The sequence below is a fragment of the Polypterus senegalus genome, chromosome 14, assembly GCF_016835505.1.
Source record: "Polypterus senegalus isolate Bchr_013 chromosome 14, ASM1683550v1, whole genome shotgun sequence".
Taxonomy (NCBI): domain Eukaryota; kingdom Metazoa; phylum Chordata; class Cladistia; order Polypteriformes; family Polypteridae; genus Polypterus; species Polypterus senegalus.
The window spans coordinates 55,842,771-55,870,620 of NC_053167.1; the positions used below are offsets into that span (position 1 = coordinate 55,842,771).

The following is a 27,850-nucleotide window of genomic DNA, read 5'->3' on the forward strand; positions in this document are numbered from 1 at the left end:
TTTTTTTAATCTTACATTCAGAAAAGCACAGCAGCCTGATTTTTACATTTATAAGACATTTAGAAATATTTCTGCTTTTTCTATAGATTTAAATGCTTAAATCTCTTTTGTTGATTTCATTATATTTTGCCCTTTCTCTGTGCAGTTTTCCCCCCCTTCATTGTATCTTTATTAATGACAATTAAAAATGAGCAGAGCAGACATCCAGGCAAACAACACTAAATAATCAGGCTGCAACTACTTTACCATCAGATCCACTAATTAGTAAATAATGGATTAATTAAACAATTAGAACACCTAGAAAAGTAGAATGAAAATCAAGATGAAAATATTGTTAAAAAGAAAAAATACATTATTCCCATATAACTGTTCGGTACATTTTAATATATATATATATTTTTAGCAAACTTACTTTTCTAATTTCTATATTGTTCCCAAAACACGGAACTTGGGAAATAACACATCACTTAATTAGCCCAGGAGTCCACTTAAAAGCAGAAGCTGGTTGGAACAAAAACCTGCAGCCATAAGGGGGGCCACAGGACCGAGGTTGGGAAACGCTGGTGTAACCCATTCATTTACAGCAGTATTTTTGCGAAGATTTGACTTGCTTCTGTAGTAAATAAAAGTTATAGATATATAGTGATTAAAAAAAATGTGCATTTTTTTTTTAATTACATTATGAATTGCATTATGATGAACTAGACACAGAACCAACAATACTTTAGATCAATATGCACATATAAAAAAACCTGAAGAGCTATATGAACAAAATGCCCAATATATATCTTAACATACAGGAGGCACATTAGAAATCTTAACAGAAGCCCGGGTTATTTTTTTTAAATATTAATAAAATCTTGCCAAATTCTTAAAAACATAGTTTGGCTCATTCTTCAAAAGGTAAAATTACATTTTTCTAATTTTAGGCAAAATGTAATTTTACCACCTAGTCATGGATAGCAGAATCTGTGTTGTTGTCCATGTATTGATTCTGCTATCCATAACTAGGTGGTAAAATTAGATTTAACCAAGGGACAGAGAGTGGTGATTGGAGCAGATTTCAATAGACATGTTGGTGAAGGGAACAGAGGGGATGAGGAGGTGACAAGTAGGTATGGTTTCAAGGAGAGAAATACAGGTGGGTCAGAAGATAGTAAATTTTGCAAAAAGGATGGACTTGGCTGTAGTAAATATGTATTCTAAGAAGAGGGAGGAACACAGGGTGACATACATGAGTGGAGGAAGATGCACATAATGCAGGAGAATCAGTCTGAAGGAGATTGGAGACTACAAAGTGGTGGCAGGGGAAAGCATAGTTAGGCAGAATAGGATAGTGATCTGTAGGATGACGTTAAATATCAAGAGGAAGAGAAGGAGAGTGAGGGCAGAGCCAAGGATCAAATGGTGGAAGTAAAAAAAAAAAAAAAAAAAGGAAGACTGCAAGGTTGAGTTTGGGGAGGAGGAAAGACAGGCACTGGGGAGCAGTGAGGAGTTATCAGATAGCCTGGCGGCAACTACAGCAGAAGTGGTAAGGGAGACAGCTAGAATGCTGCTTGGTGTGACATCTGGGAAGAGGAAGGATACAGAAACCTGGTGGTGGAATGGCGAAGTACAGGAATACATACAGAGGAAGAGACTGGCAAAGATGAAGTGGGATAATCAGAGAGATGAAAAAAGTAGATAGGAGTAGGAGATAACGCATAAGGTGAAGACAGAGGTGGCAAAGGCTAAAGATAAGGCGTATGATGAGTAGCATGAAAGGTGGGACACTAAAGATGGAGAAAAGAACCTGTACCAATTGGCTAGGCAGAGTGACCAAGCTGGGAAAGATGATCAGCAGGTTAGGGTGATAAAAGGATAAAGATGGAAACAAGCACGGAGAATGTGTTGAGCAGATGGAAAAAGTATTTTGAGAGGTTGAGGAATAAAGAGAATGAGAGGGAAGCTTGGATGATGTTGTGACGATGCGGATTCGCTGCATGCTCCCATCTGGCTTTTGGGAGCTCTTGAACCAGACACCGTCGGTAATGTTACCGATGAGCTGGACAGTGAGGCACAAACAATGAAGCAAGGGGATGGTGTAAAAAGTGCCAAGTGCTTTTATTTATAATCAACAAAATCAAAAAGTGTCCAATTGAAAGTGCAGTACATTAAATAAATAATCCATAAAAATGAGTGATAGGTGGAGGTTAAAAACAAATAAATCCTTAAAAAAGGTTAAAACAATGGCTGGAACCAGTCTTTTTTAAAACAAATCCCTGTGCCTTTCTACTGGCGACTCCCTTGCTTCTCCTGTCCAGGCTATGCACCAGGGGAGTCACTCTACCTGCAGCTGACCTTCTTATTGCCTTCTACCAATGGTCTGTTCACCTCACTGATTCCTGGCTCCAGTGGGCTTCACTTGACCCTGACTTGGGCTCCCCAGCGACCAGGGCACTCGCGCTGGGGCTTTCACATCCCAAGTCCTGACTCCCGCTGCCTTCTCTGCCTTATGCATCGAGCCATCCTCCTTCCGGTCACTCCCACTCCTCACTAACGCTCAGCAGGAGCGACCACTACCGACTTTCCAGCTACCTTTTGTTCATCCTACTCGCTCATGCACCGGCTTTCTCCTCCCTGCTTCCTGCCTTCTCTCCTCCTTAACCTCCATTCGTCTTTTTCATTCCCTCATTTCTTTTCATTGTTTTTTTCCTTTCCACCCCCCAGCTGCCTCTTGCTTCTATTGATTACAGGGACGTGGCTCAGGTGTGGCAATTAGCAGCTCCCGGTGCCAATTACAGATGCGGATGACTCCTCACCTGTGCACTTAAGTGAGGACCGTCTGCATCATGAATCACACGGGAACCGCTCCAGCCACACATATCACGCCCCCTCCCTAAGCCGCGAGTGCGGCGATTATTTTTAAAATATCAAAGCCAAGTGTGGCAGGGTATTATCCTGCTGAAATAAGCCACTGCCATTAGGGAATACCATTGCCATGGTATGTGTCAAAGTAACATCCAAATGAATGCCAGGACAAAAGGTTTCCCAGCAGAACACTGTCTAGAGTATCACACAGCCTTTTCCGGCTTCCCTCCTTTCCATGGAGCTTCCTGCTGCCTTATCTTCCCCTAGTAAATGACACACATGCTCCAAGCCAAAAAAGTAATTTGTCAGACTAGGCCACCTTCTTCCATTGCCCTATGATCCAGTTCTGACAGTTGTGTGCTCATTGTAAGCACTTTCATTGGTGGATAGGGATCAGCATTGGGCACTCTGATCAGTCTGCAGCTACACAACCTCATACGCAGAAAGTTGCAATGCACTGTGTGTTTAGACACCTTTCTCTCATGGCCAGCATTCATTTTTTTCCGAAATTTGTGCTACAGTAGCTCTTCTGTGGGATCAGACCAGACAGGCTAGCAGTTTAATGTCGCGCACATCACAAGACGTGCTGTTTATGAAATATCCCAGTCTTGGCAGAACATAAATATTTATAACTATGGCTACTGATGAAACATTAGGCGGGTAGTTACTGTTAATTATTCCACAGTTAGGAGTAACAATTTTAATCTAAGATATTTGCTAATTTAGCTGTTTATATTTTATTTAGATCACTTGAAGCTACTACAGTGGAAGTAAATGGGCCAGACTAGCACCTGCAAACAGGATGCATGCAGGTTAGGCAATTACAAATACGAATGTACATTTTGGTACGACAGTTGAAATAAAGGTTAGTGCATACAACTACTGCTTTTGCAGAACAAAAACATGGGGAAATCTGAATTTCTGGCACAATGTGTAGCACTGCTGCCTCACAGCTTAGGTCACATTCTTGTCCACAATAATTGGTCCAGCATAGTTGGCAATGCCTCCCTAGCTCTCAGTGACACTGCAGAGAGAGAGAGAGGAGGCGAGGTTGGGAGCATGCACTGATGCAGCATGTTGCCACGCCTACCACACAACAAACCACCTCAGGATCCCAGATTAGGACCCGAGTGCAGCTGTGTAAAGGGTGAGACCTCAGCACCACACTAGTCAATCCCAAACAGAAGGTTGACGGTTCGAAGTACCAGAAGTGATTACACTCTGTTGGGTCCTTGAGTAAAGCCCTTAACGTACAATTGTCTGTTCTGGATAGGACATTAACCTGCATCCAGCCTGCATCAGGTCCTCCAACTTGCAGGGAAAACTTGGGGGGTTGGTGGCAGAATTGACACTTCAGCCACTGGGGTGGGGGGGTTTATGAGAATCAAAAAATAAAAGCACACATCGCTGGGGGCAAAATCCACTGGGGTTGTTAATGCTATATTGCTATAGGAAAAGTGAGTGACTTTAACTTGTCAACTTAGGGACGGCAAAATAAATTCAGGAAAGAGAATTTTAATTCAGCAAATGATCAGTTTTGCCAATGACGTTAAGAAATTTGAATAGGATCCCATTTTATTTGTAGGGGGTGGTCGTTGGTTGGTTGGTGGGTGTTAGGTAGATAGGATCCTTTGTTTGTGGTGTGCTGTGCTTTTCTCACCTCACTGTTAAACGTCCTGCTGTGCTCTTTGCAACTTCACAAGGAAAAGCATTACTTCTTCTGGCACAATAATTTAGATGCTAAGGTTCCTTTCTTGAAGTAATGGCTGCTTATCTTAACTTCAATTAAGACATTTTCCCAGGAATGCTGATTGGGATGAAGTTGGATTTCTGCATCCAAGTTACCTGCTGTGTAAACAGGTCTTGTGTGCTACTGAAAGCACAGCAGAATGGGAAATGCCCACTTTGTCCGACAGTGGGATCTATTCACCCCAGGAAAGCAAGAACCGTTACTAAGAGATTAAAAAAGCCAGTCATAATTAGTTGCAAATTATGAAAGATGCTAAGAAACATCATAAAAATCTCAAGTGTTTATAACCTTAATTCAACTTCAATAATAATAATTCAATAACACCTACTGTATTTCAGAAAAGTTGCAGTGCTGTTTTGCAACTCAGTATTTCAGCTTTTCATATCACGTTGCCAGGTCTACCAATAAATTATGGCCTTAGAGCTAACTTGTTTGTGCTGTCCACGTCAACCAAGTTAATCAGGACAACAGAACAGCTTGTCTCATCTATGGTGCTGAATATATTTCAGTTAATACATATATAATTGTTCACCTCTTGGCATAAAGTTCATTAGTATATCCATTCCTCCAATTTTCCTACTTGGTTTGTCCACCATAGGGTCACATGGATCCTAATAGAACTAAATGTATGACTTAATCCTAGATGTGGCACTTAACCGGTTTTAGTGAATTAAAAACAAAACAAAAAAAAATTCTATTCATGCAGTAGTTTGTTTGTCTTGTGTGTCTACATAGAATTCAATCGCCATCTCAAAAATAGGCCTACTATGGTCCTGCAAATGGTCTAAGGTGACATAATAGTATTTAACTGATTAGGGTTTCAACATGGTTTCAGCCAGGGATCTTGTTTTATTTTTAAAAACTATAAACCATACTTGGCTAGTAGTCGGTATACGTACATATATGTGGAGGTTAACATTGCCTACAGGACTGGCTGTGAAAATGCGTTGTATTGAGATTTCACAATTTGGTTTAAAAAACGCAAGTCTGGATCAGTGTTTTGCACTGTGAAGGTTTCAGGCCTAATTTACAAAACAAAAATAAAAAAAAATGCATACTACAAGAAAATATTGTTGTCACCATAGCCATTTTCAGAGTTAGAAGATGATTAAGAAATTTAGAATTTTGGGTGAAGTATTTTTTTTTTTTAATATAACTAACTCAAGGTCACAGTGAGTGGAGAGACTGGAATACCAAAGCATGACCTTGGGATTTCAAGTGCCACTCCTTTGCAACTACTCCAGAATTCCAGCTCACAATAAATTTGCTTTGCAGTGAATAATACATCAAGTACAATAAATTAATGAAAGATTGACTCCATTTCACAGGTGTGGTTATGGTTAAGCCTTTAAGACCTTAATTTAATATATACTCTGAAACACCCATTTGAAAGTGGCACCCATGTAACTCAATTGTACCAAACACACACATATATAATTTTTTTTTACTATTCCAACATTATGGTTTTTGAGCAATTACAGTAAATATCTTAGTAGTGCAATGTCAGTCATTTGTAAATTACTGCATGCAAATAAACTGGATATCTTTACAGCAAAGATAATGACATGACAGAAACGTATATGAAGAAAGGTCATTTCTTCACTAAAATGTTCCTTTACAAGCAATTGTTATTGTGCAGAGGTATATAGCAGAAAAGTTTCAATGTTAAGCCCAATATATGATATCCCACATTAATTCATGATTGAAGATTAAAAAGATTTAATGAAAAATAAATCCTGTACACAAAACCCACAACAAATTTTTAGGCCACCGTGTATTAATGTAATTCATGGTTTTTGACAACATTTCTTAATCTTTTTACAAAAGCACTGAAGCATTAAAAGAAAAGCTGGACAGCTCCTTATTGCAGCTCTCAGCTCATAATAATGAGCGTACACTGCCAATGACTCGATTCAATTTAGGCCCGTAGCACAATTTTCTGCATAGTCACTCAATGCAGCACTCAAAATGACATAAAAAGCATGCAATGCCGTGCACTGAAAGCTCTAGGCACTTAACTTACCACACTGATAACAGAGCAGGCAATCTCATTTAAATCCAGAATGGTGATCATTTTCTCTTGTTCCATTTTTCTATTACAAAAATACTCTACTGTTCTTTTTAACAACAGACATAGAAAGGAAAGAACCACAGTGCAATACGTTTCCTTCGCTCAGCAGGAGAAAACAGGTCTGGATGAGCATACACAAGTACAGAGCAGCAATTGATGCCTGAGAGGCTTAGTAAGCAAAAAACGTAGAGGACTGTCTGGACTGCGAGTGTGACGTCTTAATGAGATTTAAAGTGGTCAGGTGGTTACATGATGACCCTTAAAACATGTGAGCTAGACACTTAACATATGCACATCTGGGGTTTTAAATCAAAAAGAAATCTTTAACTGAAGCATCTATTTTTTTGTATTACTACAATAAAGTAGGAAGTTGATTTCTTTACCTTTGATAAAATAATAGGTTGATACCATAAGAATACCTACAAACTCTAGATATTAAATGGAGATCTATTTATTAAGGTTGGTGAAACTGTTAGAAGAATACATCTCAAACTTAGAACAAATAGTGGTCAACAAAATTTTTAAACAATTATATCTAGAAACCACACACGTAAGCACGTTTTTGTTATAAAATTCTATTCACATTATTTCACAGCTCAGAGTTGCACTGAATAAATTTAATAAATTAACCAACAATAAAAATTCAATGGCCACACCATATAGTTTCAAGAAATATCTCATTGTACTATGGAGAGAAATATATAAATCAATAACAAAATATAATCTGAAATCATTATACTCAACAGAAGCACAGAAACAAGAGACAATATAGCACATATTTCACAACAAATAGATAAATATCACCCTATGTTTAAGATGCTTTTATGATAAGAGATGATTTAACATTTTTGATTAGCTAGAGTGACTACTGTCAAGGCAGTATTGGCATAAGTGACTCTTTGACTGAGCTATAACATGACCCTAATAGTTATTAATGTGACCTTTTATTATACTGCTTACTCATTTTTCTGGTCAGAGATTAGATGCCATAACGTGACCAGATGTCCTGCACATCCCAAACTCCCAGACTTCTCCTTAGGTAAAAATAAGTAATCTCAATGCAGTAACTGCAGTAAAATGTTCCCAAAATGCCTTGCTGGTTATACTGATAAAGTATGCTTAGTCATCATATTCAAAACATGATTTTTCCAATCTGATGTTCTAGGACTTTGAAATGCACATGAAAAATCCAGCTCTCACACAATGACGAACCAGCCCAACATTTCCTGGCATGAATGCAAATTTTTTTAAAATTCTGTTTTGTTAAATACAGTATAGCTATACATATACTAAAATCCATAAGGTACAAGCAAAGTCATCAACATCTTCTTCAGAAAAGATCATGCCACAAGATGGAATCCACAGTACTGGACCAACAGATATACTAGACAACTTCAATGAGTTTTGATGATCAGACTTCCATACAGAGCACAAGTATACAATTGTCATCATAATACAATACACACGATAAAAAACAAGATTCCCCAACTTGTATGATCTGTACTATACACTTCTATCACAGTGGCATAAGCATTCCAGTAAAGTCCACAGTTACAGAAGTATATGTCCCACAAATTCACAAACAAATGGCAAAGATTCCTTATGGCATGAAGCACCTGAAGCATTTGTTTTTTCATCTGAAAATGTCTAGACAAAAGTACAAGCAAAGTGATGGGCATACACTAAGTTGTTTCACAGCCACTTTACTATTTTTATTGATGCCTTAAATTTGTTTGTGTAAATATAAATACAGCACCTAACTCACCTCCTTCCATCGGTTGCTAAGGACTAAAGGAAGGAGGAGGTAGACCTCATTTCCCCATCTACATCAGAATGCATGTATTTTTTGCTAAAATATTACTAATTCTTCGGGAAAACTCAGCATACAAGAAAAAAAAAAAGAGACAATTTTCCCATATTGGATGTGCTCTTCAACTGAACATCCGTCTCTCCCTCCTCATTCACTGGTCAAGAATCCTGGTCTTCAGATCAAAAGCACAGTATTACGGATAAGTATCAGTATTAGTAATATTTTAGCAAAAAACTACAAGCATTTTGCATGTTTCAAGCATCTGAAAGATTACCGGACATGTGAATTATGTGGCATGAGTTATGTCAGCATTCATGTTCTTCCATGGAAATCTTTCACATCATTTGAAATTGGACACAATTGGGTCATTGACTTTCTTAACTAAAACATAAGTCACCAGTATAAACTATGTGGGCTAAGTAAAATATTATTTAAAAAAAATAAAATAAAAAAAAATTAATATATATATATCCAGGATTTCTATACCTAATAAGTTGTTTGGACAGATCAAAATCAAATCACCAGGGACAGACTATATTAAACTGCTTAACTTCCAGTGCCTATAGCTACAGGCCTTTCAAAATCTTGTGGCACAAAACATTATCCGTTTCAAAAAGTTCTTCAGAATATCCTGGTCATTCCATTATTAATTAGTACGAAACTGAATGCACTCTCTTGCTGACCAATAACAAGTGTGAATAAACCCTATTAGTGGGATGGTACAATTCTTGTGTGGATCTTTTAGCATTTGACTGTTATGAGATTGACTGTTCAACCCAAGACAAGCCACACTGAATTGATCTTTACATCAATGGTCATTCCTCAACACAGGACATTTCCTGATAAGTTTTTGTTGTTGGTTGGGGCCATTTGACACACGACAACTATGTAACAATTAGTCGCAAGGGTCAACCCATATACTCATATTTGATTTTTGATAAAAGAACATTATTTTATTTTCATATAAATACTGGCTACAAATATTTCCAGAACCACGACAAGGAAATTAATAGATACATAATTATCCTTTTCTATAACATTTATAAATAGAAATACCAAGGATTGCCCAGATATATTCAAAAACAAATAAATTGTATGGCTAGTAGAATATCCGCCATTAACAATGACCTCTCACACACACAAAAAAAAAAACTTTTAAGACATTACCTTTGGCAAAATTCAGATAACTGAACAAAATGGCAACATTAATATAAAAAGGTCAAACTTTGCAAACTGTCTACATGCCTATACTCTTCAAAATGCAGAGAGAAATTTTACATTGAGATTTTAATATCTAAAGATTAAATTTCCTCAAAAACACAAATCTCTGAAAATAGTAATTTGTTTTAATCAGTAAAACAATTATAATTTTTGGTTTTCCAATAAACTATCAAAAAAAATCAAAACACATTTGCAATTTTTAAAATCTAAAACTGAAAAGTGGGATATTGTTGTTTTCATGTTGTACAACAAACTGTTAACATTTTTTTTTATTTTTTCTTATTTAGAAAGGAACTCCTTGAGTGCAGGTATATACCTTTAAAAAGTTAACTAATTAAAATCTCACTATTCTGGCCACAAAGTTGCATGTCTAATCCATTGATTCACAGTCAAAAAAAAAAAAGAATGGGGTGAAAAAAAACTATTTCCTTGTATGGAATAATGCTAGATTTCTTATTGAAAGAAAAATACAATGTTAAAGGACAATTAATAAAAAATTGTCTCTCCAATAATTTGTTTTAAAGAAAGTAAATTTCGATCATAAGTGTGGAAATATATCATGAGGAAATTAATAATGTAGCAATGTAAATTAATATGCAGTTCTCATCAGGAGACCAGGATGGTACCTCCAGCCCCACTTCAAATTACCAGTATTGAACACATGGATGACATTTTCTTAAAAAGATTATGTTTAGTAAAAACTTTGGTAGATGAGTGACATTTACCAGCCATTAAAAGACATTCCAATTAAGTGGTACCATAAGAATTACACCTGTTTATTTTCAGATTTTTATCAATCTGCATAAAAGTAGTTTCTGAAACAGCATGCAAGAGTTACAGCGATGTGGGTTAAAGTGGTTAAAATGCACACTGTTGCAAAATAGTCAAAGTATGCCACAGAATATTCTCTTTACATGTCTGATCTATCTGTAAAATTTTAAACAAAAATAAAACACTTTCAGAAAGATTCCAAGGGTGTAAATAGTATTTAATACACTTCAGTTTAATCTACGTCACTTTCTATCAGTTAATCTTTATATATACTGTCAAAGGTGATGAACTGAAAGTAAAGCCCACTGGGATATTTGGTGCTGTCTGTGGTTACAGAGCCTTACACAGAATCTGCTCTGCTTCTGGTGCAACAGTCAAGGTGGTACTAAAAAGTAATTTTATGTTCTCAAATTTGATTTTCATTTACACACTCCTTTTTCTGGTTAACCTAGACCGTGAAGAAATAAAAATCTAAATTTAGATGCAGAACTTTATACAGTAGTGTAAAAGCTGAGAATGCCCACTGAGGTTTGAAGCAGGGACTAGCGAGTGTCTGGAGCCCCTGCTGCTACATTGAGCCAGTCCTAAAAATAGAACACTGCATTTGGAGAGAGGATATTCATCAAATATTGCATGATTGGGCACTCAGTTTAGGGTTTTCACATTTACTGCATCTTTTATCTCTGCTCCTTTAATTCATTTTGTGTTAATAACAAAGTAATGCAGAGATACGGAATTAATAACCATCAGAAATGTCTGCCACCTACATGTTAAAGCTTGACTTTTATGTTTACCACAGACCTGAACTTTAAGGGGTACCCACTAAATGTAAGGAACAAAATAAAAACAAACTCCACAAGATGGGTTAAATCCATAGCTAGCACTTATGTTTCAGCCTTTCACAAATTTGTTTTTTTTTTTTTCACACCAATGAAACTTGACTTCTTTAAAATATCTGACAATGGTCACATGTCAATGCAAGTGATAATTCAATTCTGTATATTCACATTGCCCCGTGTCTGCGTGGGTTTCCTCCGGGTACTCCAGGTTCCTCCCACAGTCTAAAGACATGCAGGTTAGGTGCATTGATGATCCTAAATTGTCCCTAGTGTGTGCTTGGTGTGTACACTGCAGTGGGCTGGCGGCCTGCCCGGGGTTTGTTTCCTGCCCTGCGCCCTGTGTTGGCTGGGATTGGCTCCAGCACACCACCGTGATCTTGTAGTTAGGATATAGCGAGTTGGATAATGGATGGATGGATGGATGGATATTCACATTGGATACAATACACTGTATGCATTGTTGAGCAATTTGGAAAGAAGCTGACATTAAAGAAATGTCTCTCTGAATGAAACTGCCAATCTGTTTCTACTACTGTTGGAAATCAGTATTTATAAAAATAATTTAAAAAAATCCCTAATCAATTTTTAAATCCAAATGGGTTTTTTGAGGAGCTAAAATTATATCAATAGATAATCACTTTGAACAGTTTCTCATAATGCGAGTTTAAAACTTCAACACTGTTCCCATCAATTCAATAACTATAATTTGTTTAAATTACCTTTTTTTTACTTAAGTTTCCCCCCCTTTAAGTATCTCTTTGTGGTGTTGAGTTCAAATATGTAAGTAAAAGGTAAACAAAATGTTCCCCAAAGAAGAAGTCAGTTTATTTAATTTAAAAGCTGATAGTAAATTAAAGATTGCTGTAAATGTGGGACTGTGGTTCTCCCTGGAACAGCTTGGATATGTTTTAAAATAACAATATTCATGAATATTTTGGTCACTTTACAAAAATATTTTTAAAGCAACATAGATATGTACTTTTTCCACTTTCTTTAAAAGTTAGTGACTGATAAAATCATGTAATACTATTCACTTATGAAGCTGGTAATGAGTAAAAAGGTCAAGCATAATTATGAGAACAAAGTAAAGCTCCTAATTTGCTGAAATCATAAATTTACCCTGGCAAGTAAAAGGTACACGGCAGTAAAGTGAAATAAGTAGCCAGTAAAGAAAATGAGAAATAAGACACACTATTAATAAAAATAAACAAAAAACTCAAAATGCCTCTGATCCTAAAGTTGAAATATACAGCATAGTATACACACACAAATGAGAGAAAAATATATACAAGAGAACAAGCTGGGGAAGTGAAGTTTAAAGACAAAGATGAATCTGAAATGTTTCTGCAAAGGGAGACGGCACCTCCCCGTTAATAAAATGAACCCGTTACTTGAACAGTCTACTGGTGTGCCAAAGTTTTCAAACCATAAATCGCTGAGAAACAGTTATGAGGCAAAAAAAAAAAAAAAAAACTCGTTACTGTAATTAATGGTGTTGACAGACACACTTTCTTATTTAACCTGGGTGCTTTTATCTCTCATCCCACAAACTATGGAAGCCCAATTAGTTCTGAAGATTTTTCTATCCAATTGCATTGTAATTATAGACAGTAAATGGTAAACAACGAAATATGAGGCAGTGCTACACACTAAGCTGTTGTATTAAGAACAATCAACAATACTATCGTTGAAGTTACACAAGGATTCACATACTGTATTTAGGTTAATCAAGATGTTACAATTTAAGTATTACAAACCACTTTCTTTCCAAATGGCATTTCAATTAAAGACAAACACAAAAAAATTGCTTTGTCTCCCTCTTCAGGCAAAAACTTGCAAAAGCATACAGCTTCTGTGCTACAATCCATATTCTGAAAATACAAGAAGCCTTCCCAGTCACAGATATCACTAAAATCATCTTATGATTTGGGTTTCATCCCTGTCTATTAAGTTCTGGGAAGAAATACTGGATAAAAAACAGTGAACATCATATTTCAGAAATGAATTGATTCTTTGGTTATGTTAAATTTTAAAATGAAGTCTCTAAAACTGTGCCAAGATTTAGACTTGCAGTAGGTATGCTGTTTTATTCCACAAATCACTGTAACAGTCTAGTGATTTTACACTAAATGCACAACAATTTAAATAATTTAAATATTCCATATATGCTTATGCAGTTTTTCACAGCAGTGAAAACAAGTTATTTGTTGTGTAATCTCATCTATTACATCAATTAAGTATACATTAAATGAAAAAATGCTCCAATTGATAGAGGCTAAAAGGTGAAAATAATATTAAACTGAATTGTAGTAACTACAATACAGTTTAGTCAATGCATTTGTGTACATCTTGTTCTACCAACATGGAAGAACATTTCCCCAAGAAACAGAAAAATGTAAACATTAATGGGGAGGGTTTAAAAAAAAATACTCGTTAATCAGTTCAAGTCACCATCTTTACCCAAGGTGCCATTATGACATCATATTCACAGACTTCTTTTGTTTATATCAGTTTTCCTAAAAATACTGTACAAGGTAAAAGTGGAAAACAGTTAAAGCCTTTAACAGGCCTGCAACCATAAAGATGGAAGTGTAACAGATAACCCCTGATATATCTAAAACAACATAAAAACTGTCTTGAACAAAGGACAAAATGCCTAGATTGACTAAGTTTTATCCATTTTAGCTCTATCAAAGGTTAATGTTATGACTGTGTAAGCATCACCATTTTCCAAACTAATTTTACCATGAGAGATGACTAAGCAACCTCCCGGTGTTTAAAACACATTTATAATGCATTGTAAAGCATTTTAGAATAGGAAAGAAAATGAAGTGGCTTTTTACTCAACCCTTTTACAGAATGTCCTACACGTTCTCATCCTTAAATTTTGCACAAGAGGATCTTGGATATTCTTGGAACCAATTAATTCCTGGATTAATAAAAGCTACTTGTGCCAACACAGCTACATGTAGTGACTTGGCAGAAATGTTGAAAATCTGGAAGGTATAACAGCTTGAGCAGACAGAACAAGTAAAGGTCATATCTCATTAGTTTTCCATCCCTGCTGCTGCATATATCAAGGTAGGATTAACAAATCAGTATTTCCCTAGAGCTGCAAAAACATTATACACAAACACTTTTTTATACATATAAACAAATATATAAATTATACAATGAAGTCCCCCATAATTTTCCAGTGGTTTTCACAGAGCGAGCGGTGTAGCAAATTTACAGCTAAAATACGTGCATACAAATAACACATTTTAAATATTTGTAAATGTATCATATTCCATCAGCACTGGGTACAATCAGTCCACTGAGAGGCCCACTTTTCACACAACCACACACCAACGTGTAATACCCTAACATGCATGTCTTTAATGATACAGAAGGGAAAACTAGCAGGGAAGATGTGTAAACTCTGCAGAGGGCAAACATGCACAGAATTTGAACAAGAGCAGAGCTAACTATTACGACTTCATGCTGTCCCACATATTATTGTATTTTAATTATTTCATATTTGGAAAGTTAAGGGTAAAAAAACATTCATTTTGACATTATTACTTCAGCTTTGGTTAAACCAGTGGTGAAATCACTTTTTACATTTTAATAATATGCATAAAAACCAAAAAATAAACTATTGCTGTTTTAAATAGCAAACCATGTAGACGAAACATTGCATTGCCACAAACTTAATAAAAGAGCCTCCATAAGTAATTTAAACAGCTGAAATATCTTCTAAACTACACAGAAAAATATGTAATTTAATAATCTAAATTCAAAATCAAGCTATGTACTTTCTAGGATAATTAAGTCTTTTAGTTGTTCCTGAATCACAGAAAACAAAATTAGAAGGCCTCCTCTTATTCACCTTGAAACTGCCTGGCCTTTAAAAGCAGACATGTGTGCAAGTGACTGTTTTCTTCCAGCTACACCATACACTGTTTATGCCTGTGTATAAAATGAGCTCATCTTGGATAAATCAATTTAGCAATGTCATCCACACAAAGTCACATAGTGCTAGTTGAGAGGTTTCAGTGTTGGTGCTGCATTACATTTTATTTTTCCCTTTGCCTATAAAAGAGACCTTGTGTGGTGTCAGGATTCCAGTTAGTTGCTACTTTTTATTGGGAAACAAAGAGAAAAAAAAACCTCAAATGTGTGTGGTTGTCTCTATTTTAAGTCAATGGTAGTAAAGTTACCTTTACATACATACTGTAGATACTGTACACTGCCTTGCAAAAGTATTCAGTCTCCTCTGTATTCAAAATATACATGTACATTATTATATTTTTAAAAGTAAAAACTGGAATAAAGCGCTGCTTATATACATGTTTTCATACCCTTTAAGCTCTAAAAACTTAAAATGTTAAAGAGCTCCAAACAAGACACATTTAACTCTCGTTTGAATCTAATTGAATTGTGTGTCCCAACATTGAGCAACTGCAGTAAATGTCACATTTTTTGGATTTAAAAAACACACTTTGTAAGGGATCATTAGCTAGGCTGTGAACCCAAAACAAAAATGAAAACCTAATAGCATACCACAAGAGTAAGAGGCAAAATAATACAAATGCATAAGTCAAACTGCTTAGCTGTTCCAGCAAGACTCAGCTCATCTTGTTAATGTCTGAACATACAATTCACATTTACAGTTTACAGTCCATCTGGAAAGTATTCACAGCGCATCACTTTTCCCACATTTTGTTATGTTACAGCCTTATTCCAAAATGGATTAAATTCATTTTTTTTACTCAGAATTCTACACACAACACCCCATAATGACAACGTGAAAGAAGCTTACTTGAGGTTTTTGCACTGTATGTTTTGTGTTTTGGTAAAATTTATTGAAGTTGCAGGTTTGAATCAAATTATGAATGATAGCTCAAAAAAAAAAAAAAAACACAATAATTCTTAACAGGTCTAGCATACATTAGCTGTATTTTGGGGACCTTGGGTTTAATATTGAACTGGAATGGGATAAGGATGTGGCTCTCTATAAAATGTACAAAAAAAATAGACTAGGCCATTTTTGGACCTAGAGCAGAAAATTAGGAATGCCTGTACCTTACAACACAAGTGAACAGAATCACAGTTTCAGTGTGGCAGTTAGAAAAGGTTTCTCTAATAACCAACTAGCATTAACACATGACTAACCAATGATAAGTGAAGAGAGTTGTCCATTATGACACTGAAGGCACTGCTGCTAAAAATAGCACTTTGTAGCCATATGCGAGTAAAAAAATTAAAAATCAGTCATTTCAAGCAGTAATGGCCATTATAGACACTAGTAATACATTGGCTATATTTTTTTTAATTAATTTAACTGCATCTAGATTAAAAATAAATAAATAAATAAATAAAAATAATTTTTATCAAAAATACAAAAGTCTCTGGGTGTATTTACTATGTTGACTCAAAGACACAAAATACAAGATACAAAGCATTTTATAATTGCTAATGTCAATATTCAGGCTATATTTAGGACCCTAACCAGTTCAGAGTTTCAGTGCAGTTGTGGCTTTTATATATTAAAGTTACTATATATATATATATATATATATATATATATATATATATATATATATATATATTCCATGTTTGTCTTTCTGCTTTTCATGAGAGAACTTCTCAATGGATTTAGATCAGGTTTTTGTCTATAATTTGCTTGAACATTCCTGTTGATTTTGCGACTTCTCTCATCAAGTATTATAGTTCGGTTGTGGCATCATTTATTTGCACAAATACAAGAGACAGGCTGAGGGGAGGGGTAGGTGAGACCTCATGAGTAGGAAGCTGGGCGGGGCCATCCTCACTCACACGCCAGCCTCCGTTGAAGTCGCTCTACCTCGTGCCACGTGGTGGAGCGTACCTTGCCTCCGCTTAGCTAGTGATACCCATTTGTTCAGCAGCCATTATCATCTAGAAATTGTTAAAGAGTAATGTTTGATGTTTTTGAGAAAGAGACCACAGCTACAGGTGTTTTAGAGGGTAACTGCTCATTGGCAGAGATATCACAGCCACGTGTTCTTCTCCTCACATGGGGGATGTTCTCCCATCAGAGCTGAACACAATCAGATACAGTGACAACGTCTGACAGCGTATCTACCTTCCACTTAGCCAGAGATACCTTACCAACTTTTTACATTTTTGGCAAAGAGTTCACAGCTACATTTTCGCCCCAATAGCAAAACCAAAAATATTGTATATCAAGAAGACCTCGGATACAAAAGCTATCAATATAAATTCTTCTCAATACAAATTACATTTTTTTTTATTGATTTTTAAAGTTTGTCCTGTTTCACTACTATGCGGGCGGAGCCATGGGATTCAGCTAGCATTAAATAAAAGGCAAAACTTACAATCTTAAAAAATGATTATATTTTTAGCAGAAGGCAATACGAAAAAAGTGTATTTGAATTAGTACATATAAAAATTGGGAATTTTAACATGTTATACTACAAATTACATTTAGTCTGAGTTGGTACATTTTACTGGCTCTGGTAACCCAATAATTGTTTCCAACACTAACTCCACAGCACTATTCAGCAGTGCCAAAACAGAAGAATGAAGAAGTATATTGGCCAGTAATATACAGCTTTTCCTAAATTTATAGGGGGAGATTATGTAAAAACAGAAGTGTTTACATTTTTTAGCTAGGCTCACATTTTGAATAAGAGCTATTGCTATCAATTACCAATCTACCAATTATTCTGACAATTAAATCCATTAATTTAAGTTGTGGTCTACATTAAACATTTACTTAACTGAACAATACCAAACTAGGGTTAGTACTTCTGTGTCTCCAAAATATGTTATTGCAAAAATGCAAACTAGAAAATACTTAAAACCTATATAAGAATATAAACACCATGTAGCACTCTGAAACATCTTAAATACTGTATGTTTCCATTGTGAAGATGTTTAAAGTTCCTTTAGCAGAGGACATAGACTAAAACTATTCAATGTGTGCTTGAAATCTGGTAATTTTACATTAGAGACAAATGTAAAACAGAAACTGAACAATCTATAACCCAGTCTTAACCTGAATACAAATATCAGCCAAATTTGCTAAGAAAATGCTGCTGACATGCTAACTGGCTTTATTTATTGCAGTCTCATTCTGCTTGCAATGTGACATAACCTGAGGAGCAAACTGAAGGCAATCTTTCATTTATAACCTTTTATATCAGCCACTCCTATTTTTAATATTTTTTCAGTGTTTTCAGTTTAACTGAAGGCAAAGACTGACATTTCACCTTACTACTTCAGTGCTCCACGTGTTTCTGTTTGGATTTAAGGGAAAAATGCAAGGACACCGTTGATTTTTTTAAAACTTGGTCTACAAAAAATGCAATTAAAAAGAAGATGTATTTTCTTGTGAAAATCAAGAGCAAATTAAATATATTAAAAAAGTGTATGGTGCTGGTTGCTCTAAATGCAATTTGACCACAAAAATTTCATTTCAGGCTGACCATGTATTTATTTTTAATTGGGATGAAAGGTCAGTGTTATGTAACAATTTGTAGAGTTTGGTTACCTTTGTTTTCTTCAAAGTATGTGTCTCATCACTCCAACTTCACAGGGCACTTATGAAAAATATCTGACTTGGAAATTTGTAGTCATCTGTACGACTGTGAATGAATGTAGCATTTATTATTTTTAAATAGTGTCTACCACCACTCCAATGACAAAAGGACATGCTGTTTGTGTAGCAATGTAATTTAACAAAAATATTGAAAATAATTTCTAAATTGAGTGTTGCAGCTCTATGATGAATCTACTTTGAGTTATGCAAATAGTTAGAACAGACAAAGGAGTGGAGATATATACAAATATTCTTCTTATATCCATCCATCATCCAACCTGCTTTATCCTAACTACAGGGTCACGGGGGTCTGCTGGAGCCAATCTCAGCCAACACAGGGCACAAGGCAGGAAACAAACCCTGGGCAGGGCGCCAGCCTACCGCAGTTGTTCTTATATAGTATACAAAACACCAACGGTCTTCTAAAGTTAGTACTTTGATTTTTACAGAGAAAAGAAGGAAACAGCTTTATTACAAAACGCATTACAGCCACCTTTGGTAATAAAAGCATTTTAGAATTACAAAGTGCTAGTCAGTTGAAATTTAAAAATTCATGTGATCAGTCACTTCATATCAAATTACCTCCATGTTATGACCTAAGAGACAGTTTTAAAAGGAAATTACAACAAAAACACATGAAAAAAGTAAACTCACCAGTTAACTTGAAGTCCACAAAATGACCAGTGCAGGAAACTAATTTGTAAAGCAGAAACTAAAAGTGCTAACCTGTATTCAATCATGCCACATCATCACTATTCCCAGATAACAAGTACAGAAAGTTAAACAAGTTTTATAAAAGAACCAATTTAGCTTTACTTATGTTGAGACCCACGAAGGAACCAACTTTAATATGGATAGAAACATGAAAGTGGTTTTTGTAAAATTAAATTGCAATAATGATCATGCCAAAAACCACTAAAAACTTAAAATCAGTATTAATCTTTAAAATGACCAATACAGGTGTACCTAGAATGTTCTGTTCTCCATCAGCTCGTGGAAGTTTTACAATGGGTACACGGGGGAGTTGAGCCACAAATTCGTCTTTATTTTCTTCTTCTGGTTTTAATTAACTTAACTGCCAAACATTTACTTTCAGTAAAGTATTTAAATTTTAGATAACAGAATATGAAATTGAAAACACTACTGACTATCCTTGTTGTAAGGTGAATGTAACTAAACAGATGGACCTTTATGTCTAAAACTAGTGTCATTTCTAAACCCAGTGACTATATGAGAGTCTACAGTAGTTCCCATGCATTATGTACATCTATATAAGGAATGTATCGAGTTATTTCTCAAAAATATTTCCTGGTCTGGTTAGTATCATTGTGCATGCATGTGCTCCGGATTTCCAGTGACAGCTAGCAAAGGCTATGCATACATGCAGTCAAGCGACAAGAACTGAAGAAAAGTTATAGATAAGACTTTAAATCTGCTTGTGCTATGGGGTAAATTTAATCCACAACAGTTTAGGACTACACGGAGCCAGTGATCATCACAGCAGTAACGAGAGTACGGCAAGAAGCAACCTGTTGATGCCAATAACATCCAAGAATGTGTGAACATACAGTAGGAGGTGAAGAAAGCACATAGTTGCAATAAAGGGACCATAATTGATCAAAAGTTATAGATATACATTTTAATCACAGTAAAAGTTTAGTAAGTTTTGGTACTGATGTTTTAACATAAAGTGGCAGCACAGAGCCATAATTCTTGACTCACTCTTTCAGGGTCCATTTGGTTCTAAGGCAAGATGCAACAGTGGTGGACAATATGCCTGTCCTTGGCTGTGAAATTGTGCCCTGCACAGCAGAAAAGGTTGTGCTGCAAGCAGTCCACTAACAGAAACCTATAAATTAAGTATCTGTTTAGTTTTAATCTAGTTATTAACTATACATATTTTGAAACCGTGTGATCTGGATTCAGGTTGGGAATAGAAGGGGATGGATGTTATTTATTTGACAGCACATGAAAGAGTAAAGGTGTGTTGTTAATTGAGAGGTATTCCTAACACGTTTCCAGTATTCAAAGATCTTGCCTTTTGCTGTCAGTAACACTGGAGACACGCATGAAGGGACAGGTTAAGCACGCCTATAGCATGCAATTAACTGACATGCATTGGTAGAACATGTAAACTTCATGCAGATCCTGTCAGCAGGTGTCAGGAATTCTAGTTCTGCTCTACCACTCTGGCCATGTTAAAACATCTGTTCCAAGTATACTAAACTTCAATCTAATTAAATTAAAATATATTCATTTTGTTCAGTTATTATCCCTTGATTGTAAGCTACATGCCGCCGCCTTCACCTCTCCCTACACACACACACACACCCCTGCCCAATGTTATTGGCAGCAGCAGGTTGCTTCTTGCCTAACACTCTGTGCTGCTGTGATGATCACTGGCTCCCCCGCGACTCTATGGTGATGAGAAAAGTGTTCCCGGGCTCAGGCCAGCAGGGGAGTAGCGAATGGGTACAATCATGCTTGGGCACAGTAGGAAACAAATGTGCCTAGTGTAGGTACACCCTCAAATGTTACACATTTGAGTTGATATTTATCATAGTTAGCTAATTCCATAAAATGGTCATTCTCAAAAAGTTCAAAAGGAGGGCAAAAAAGGGAAAAGAACTGAGTAAAATTGCTTGCCAAAAGTCAGTGGTGTCTTACCTGGCAGTCAAAATCCTGGAAATTACGTGCATTCTGTGGAACAAAAAAAAAAAAAAACAAGATTAACTACTATTAAATGAATAATATTTATCTAATAAAACGGTCTGATATCCGTCCCAAAACCGCACAGTACCTTTTTACAATTTTATTTTGATCTGACCAGGAGTCAGCCTAGGGCCAGCTCTAAAATGTTAATGCTTTCCAATAATATAATCGTGAGTCCCTAAGAAACTTGCACCATTTACCTGAAGCAGCCTACTGAAAAATCTATCAACTGGCTTTAATAAAAAGCCAACCGTGCCATGACCACGTAGCTCAGCTACACCTTTTGAGACTGGGAGAGAATGAGTTTTCTGTGTTCTACTGATGCATACAAAGAAATGATCATTCTGATTTAGAAAAGATAATGTTAAGGTGAAATGACAGAACATATATTATGGTACACTACATCAGAAAAAGTTCAATTTTCACTGCTAGAATACAAGTTAGTATTTATGTACAGAAGGAAAAAGGTGTTTATTGGAGCTGGAACATAGTATAACACTCTTTATTTTGGTCTTTTTTTCTGAACTACAATTTATGAAAAATTCAGTTGAGCTAAATAAATACTTAAAGAGAAAAACAAAGTTATAAAAAGCATAACATTCATATGAGAAGTAGTCAAAACTGAATAAACATGTAAAAGCATCAAATCAGAATAATGGGATGAGGAGGGATATATCTATTATCCTTTGAATGATTTTTCCCCTCATACTAACTTATCTTCATTGTACTTCATTTTCCAAAGTTGGCACTTGTCCAAAGAAAGGCAGAGGCTGAGCTGCACGAAAGTAAACAAAGAAGAATGGAAAATGACAGTCACACCCTCCCTCCCTCCCTCCCATCTCCAGGTCTGTCACTGTTTTTCCCCCCACATAGCCAGTAATAAAAATAAATGCACTCTCTTTTTACTGCTACAAAAGAAAAGGAACCAATAAGGGTTTTGAGTTTATGACACCTCCATGTAAACTTCAGGTGTTGAAACATCTAAATTCTCGTTTTGCTTTCTGTATTAATTTCAGTACAAATTAAAAATGAGGCATACTAATATTACCCATAGCTCCATCTCAAGTCAGGTGGGATTGGGGAGCATGCACTGGTACAGTGTGTTGCCACACCCACCATATGACAAAACAGCTTGGTATCCCAATTGGCAACTCCCCAGGCAGACACACAATACAGTCTGACCCTCTGGATATGACCATCTATCTGCCGCAGCCAGGTCTTATGTGGGCATCCCCTTGGCCTGGTCTAGCCGCTTGGGTCCTCAACGAGGATGCCTCAAGCTGGATCACCCTCAGAGAATTGTGCCACATGGCCATAGTGCCATAACTGACACTCCCTCACAATGCAGGTATAATGGTCCTTATTTAGGACTCTGTGAGCAACCGTTCATTAGACACAAAGTCGAACCACTGGTACCCAAGCACTATCCACTAAACCATAGTACTGAATAAGTCCAACGTTTGTCTCAGGTCACTAGATAATGTCCATGTCTCGCAACCATATAACAAAACAGGAAGCACCAGGACTCTAAAGACTTGGACATTAATCCTTTTGCAAAGATATCAGGAGCACCATACACTCCTTTCCAGCGACCTCATGACCCTCCATACACTCCCAACCTGTCTACAGACTTCATAGGAAAAGTCACCAGAGACATGAATGTTGCTACCGAAGTAAGTAAACCTCTAGACAAAGTCGACACTCTCTCCACAGACAGACAGTAGACTGACTGGAAGGACCCTGACTTGATACAATGACGATCGCACATTTCTGGGTGAGTCCAAATGTGAAGACTGCCATTTTTCCTTGAATGTTGTAATATTAAAATGTATGTACAAGTCAGCCATCAGTTTGCCTGCTATTTTACCTGATTTACTATTCTCACACTGTCGCTGTCTTACTAACTGACTAGCCATTATTTGTCTTGATCATTGTCAGGGCAGAGAGCTATAAAATCAGCTAGAAAAGGGTCTAAACCCTTAGAAGGCACATGCACTGACTGGCAGTACACCTCACTACATCATTATCAATACTCTTTTACTTTGTTCTTTTTTTCTAAAAAATACACGCTGGTATGTTTCTTGGGTCCCATCTGTAGTGGCCAGCTGGTGTCCTGGGCTACAAACGCATTATGACTCACCTTGCTGCTGCAAGGATAGCTGTGAGGAATGGGAAGCAGGGCAGCAGTATAACCCAGGGGAAAGCACTTCCTGAGGAGGACCATCATTTCTGCCTTTATTATAAAAAAAATTAAAAGCCATCAAACAGCCAGAAGTGGGTTTCACTTTATGGATAAGAAGCCAACAGGAGGATCCTACTCAAAGATAACAAGATAAATGCTTCAATGATTTGCCATTATTTTGCTGTTCAGCAAAAATCTGGCAGCACAGTGCTTAGAGCCACTACCACACATATCCAAAGTAATATGGTGAAATTATGTATTTTAGGAATATGCACATTTTTGTTATTTTAGGTTATCCTCATTTAATCCCCTTCTTGTAATTTAAAAAATGTGATCAAAAGCTGACTAAATGACTAGCAAAGAGAACATGCTGACATGATCACAAGTTCAGTTGCTATTTTGTCTAGTGAATAAATTTGCTTAGCAAAATGAATATTACAGCTGCAGTTACTCAATATACTTCTAGCTACCAACACTCACATTTGCATTATGTGGACAAGTGCTGAGAAAATCAAAAATGCAATAAGGGCTTTACTTCCACAAAAAGTGTAGCAATGTGGCTGTTTGATATTCACTGGCTAGTGTAGGACAAAGTGGGCACTGCCCATTCTGCTAGGCTTTACTGGTGCACATGGCCTGTCCAGACAACTACAACCAACATTCCAAACTATGTGGCTGAACTGGAGTCTGTACCAATCTCAGTCCTGAACTTCATTCAGTAACAAAGGTGTAAATCAGAGTTGAACCGAGTCCTCCGAAGCATGCAGCTGCCTTGCCATTTCCTTTACCAGAGCTGTCATCGGCACTACATTCACCCTGTCAAGGTAAGCTCACTGTGTAACTATTTAAATAATATGAAAGTCTATAAATAGTTACACAAAGCCTGAAATAAAGTCAGTACCAAAGCACGACTTATCACAGCTGGTGACTTGCTGTCAGGCTCCCTGTTATACTATCTTTTTGGTTATTATTGATCACTTAGTAAAATCTGAGACGTTAAGCCACAATTCCAGCATTACTAGATTACAGTTTTAACATGTTCTACATTAATACCTTTAGTAAGATAATGTTAAGCATTGTAAAATGAAATTACTTTAAATAGGATCTACTGGGTGCATGTAGTGCCCCATATCTTTGATTTTAAGCAAATTGGAAATCAGTATGAAACACTTTAGGTGCCAATAACTTGTATGAAACTTTTTTCATTAGATCAATATACCGTATTGTAAATTGCTTAATGTTTTGTGATAGTTCTTTTAATACAAAAGGAAATTACACCTATATACTGTATAATTTATATTTGTGCTATTGATAAGATTAACAAAATTGTTTTCAGATAAAAAAAAAATGTTATTTTGTATACTTTGCAACATGGACTCATTTGTTTATGTAGTGTCCCTAGAATTTAGTTAATGGGAGCAAAAAAGGCCCCTGTGTTTAAGTCCTGCACTGGGCTCACTTGTTCTGTATACATATATCTCAGGCTGGGATAGAAGAAAAATGTATTATCCAACACAACTGCAAGCAGTTGCATTGAACGGTCTTGGGCTCTGGCTAGAATAATTTTGTAAAAAAGTTAATAAAATTGTCAGAATTAAGATTTTTCTGTTATAGCAAAACAAGCCTGTAAAATTTAACTTTATACCAAAAGTCTCATTTATAGGCATCATTCAAAATACCATGACTTACAGTAAATATACATGTCAATCATTTGCCACATCTCTCTGTTTTCCTTTCTCCAGCAGCTATAGTGAGTCACAAGCTTAGTGGTTAGAAGTGATTGAAGGTCCATATTGGACTATAAACAGCAATTATCAAAAAGTGTTGCTGTCCATGTTTACTTTAGTCAAGTCACTGAACGTAGGAGATTTGTCAACATTACAACAAATGCCATTTCATTTAAGCCCAAAATTATCTTTAAAAAAAAAAAAAACTACACCTCTTAATATTGAGTAGGTCTCCCCTCATGTCTCGGTTTACTAGAAGGAACACTCACATTAAGTAGGTTTTTCCTAACTCCAGAAATAATTTATACCATTTTTATATAACACTTCATAATCTTGGGGAGAAGAAGAAGCAAGGTGGAAACCAAGCCAGACCTGTCCTCCTCAGAGCACAATTAGGAAAACCAGAGATTGTACAATAAAAAAGGCCAGATTTTACAGTAAATGAGATTTTTACATTCAATGTGTATTTGTAGCTTACATTGTCTATTCCTGCATATAAGCTCTACTTCAATGCTTTCTAACAAGATGCACTTAAGTTATGTCCTTTCTTCAATTCTTTTAAAAGTACAGGGATTTTTAAAATTGTTTTCATAGTAGTAGCTCTAGAGCCACTAATATTAATATTATGTTCGATTTCAAGCAGGATTTTGTCTGTTTGCAAAGTGAATTTTTTCTGCTTATTTTAATGATCCTGTAAACCAATGTTTCTAATGTAGTGGATCCAGAAACTATTCAGACCTCTTTACATTCTTATGTTGGAGCCTTGTGCTAAAATCATTTACAGTATATTAATTTTAACCCACATCATGTAACACTCTTTATCCCTGAAGAACAAAGCAAATACAGTATTTTAGAAATTAAAAACTAAAAATATCACACTGACAGAAGTAGGCTCAGATGCATCCCGTTTTTTTCTACGCCTTGTTTGGAGTCCACCTGTGGTCACCTCAATTGACTGGACATGATCAGGAAAGGCACCCACTTGCCTATAGAAGGTTCCACAGTTTACAATGAGCATTAGAGTAAAAACCAAGCCATGAGGTCGAAGGAACTGGTTGCCGACAGGATTGTGTCCAGGAACAAATCAGGGGAAGGCTACAAAAAGATCCTAGAAACCATGACTCTTTCCAGTGCTGGCCACCTGGCCAAACTGAGCAATCATGGGAGAAGGGCCTTGGGAAAAGAGGTGACCAAGAACCCAATGGTCACTCTGGCCAATTATTAGAGAATCTGTGGAACTGGGAGAAACTTTCATAAGGATACCATCACTGCAGCTCTCCACTGATGTAAGCTTAATGACAGAGTGGCCCGACAGACTCCTCGGCAAAAGGCACACATAAGCCCACTTTGAGCTGGCAAAAAGGCACCTCAAGGATTCCCAGACTATGAGAAATATGATTCCCAGGCACAACTCATCACCTGTGCAACTATATTCCAGTGGTGAAGCATGGTGGTGGCAGCATTACATTGTGTTTTTTCCCCCTCCCAGTGAAACGGACTGGGAGATTAGACAGGATTAAAGGAAAGCTGAACCGAGGAAAGTACAGAGATACCCTTAATGAAAACCTGCTCAAAAGAGAGCTCTGGGCCTCAGACTGGGCAAAGGGTTCACACTCCAACAGGACAATGACCCTAAGCATAAAAGCAAGGACACCACAGGAGGGGCTTAAGAATAACTCTGGGTACTAAAGTTGCCCAGCCAGAGCAAAGACTTGGGCACAATCAAACATTTCTGGAGAGACCTTAAATCAGTTGTCCACCAACAGTCTTCAATGAACCTGACACAGCTGGAGAGGATCTGCAAAGAAGAATGACAGACAATCCCCAGATTCAGGTGTGCAAAGCTTCTCACGTCATACCAAAGAAGACTCCAGGCTGGAATTGCTGCTAAAATTTGCTTCAATTAAATACTGAGTAAAGGGTCTGAATACTGGTGTCAATGTGATATTTCAATTTTTATAATAATTACATTTTTATTATGTTTAAAAAAAATATTAATTACATATATTTTTAATTTTTGCTTGGTTTTTCTGAGGTCGTCAAGAATTGCTTAATCCAGGGAAAACACTAATTGAAATAATTTTAGCACAAGGCTGCTACACAGTAAAATTTGAAAAAGTGAATGGTTCTGAATACTTTCTGAATCCATTGTAACTGGTAATTATATGTCTAAACACACATAGTTACCAATTAGTTGTTTTTCTAGCTTGATTAAAATGATGCTCCAACATGGTCTGGATCCTGATTAATAAGTAGCTACAGTGGTGTGAAAAACTATTTGCCCCCTTCCTGATTTCTTATTCTTTTGCATGTTTGTCACACAAAATGT

The 27,850-nt window shown here is 36.3% G+C and overlaps 1 protein-coding gene across 3 annotated transcripts in view; it reads right to left on the reverse strand.

Moving 5' to 3' along the window:
- The window catches only part of ndrg3b (ndrg family member 3b), a 95,088-nt gene that overhangs the window by 29,246 nt on the left and 37,992 nt on the right, over positions 1-27,850 (reverse strand). For 2 of the 3 annotated variants that reach the window (XM_039735333.1, XM_039735331.1), the window contains exon 3: positions 21,568-21,600. In XM_039735333.1, coding sequence (XP_039591267.1) covers positions 21,568-21,600 — 33 coding nt within the window. Of the gene's footprint in view, positions 1-6,623; positions 6,820-21,567; positions 21,601-27,850 lie in introns of those variants that run through there. The other variant, XM_039735332.1, reaches the window with a different exon arrangement.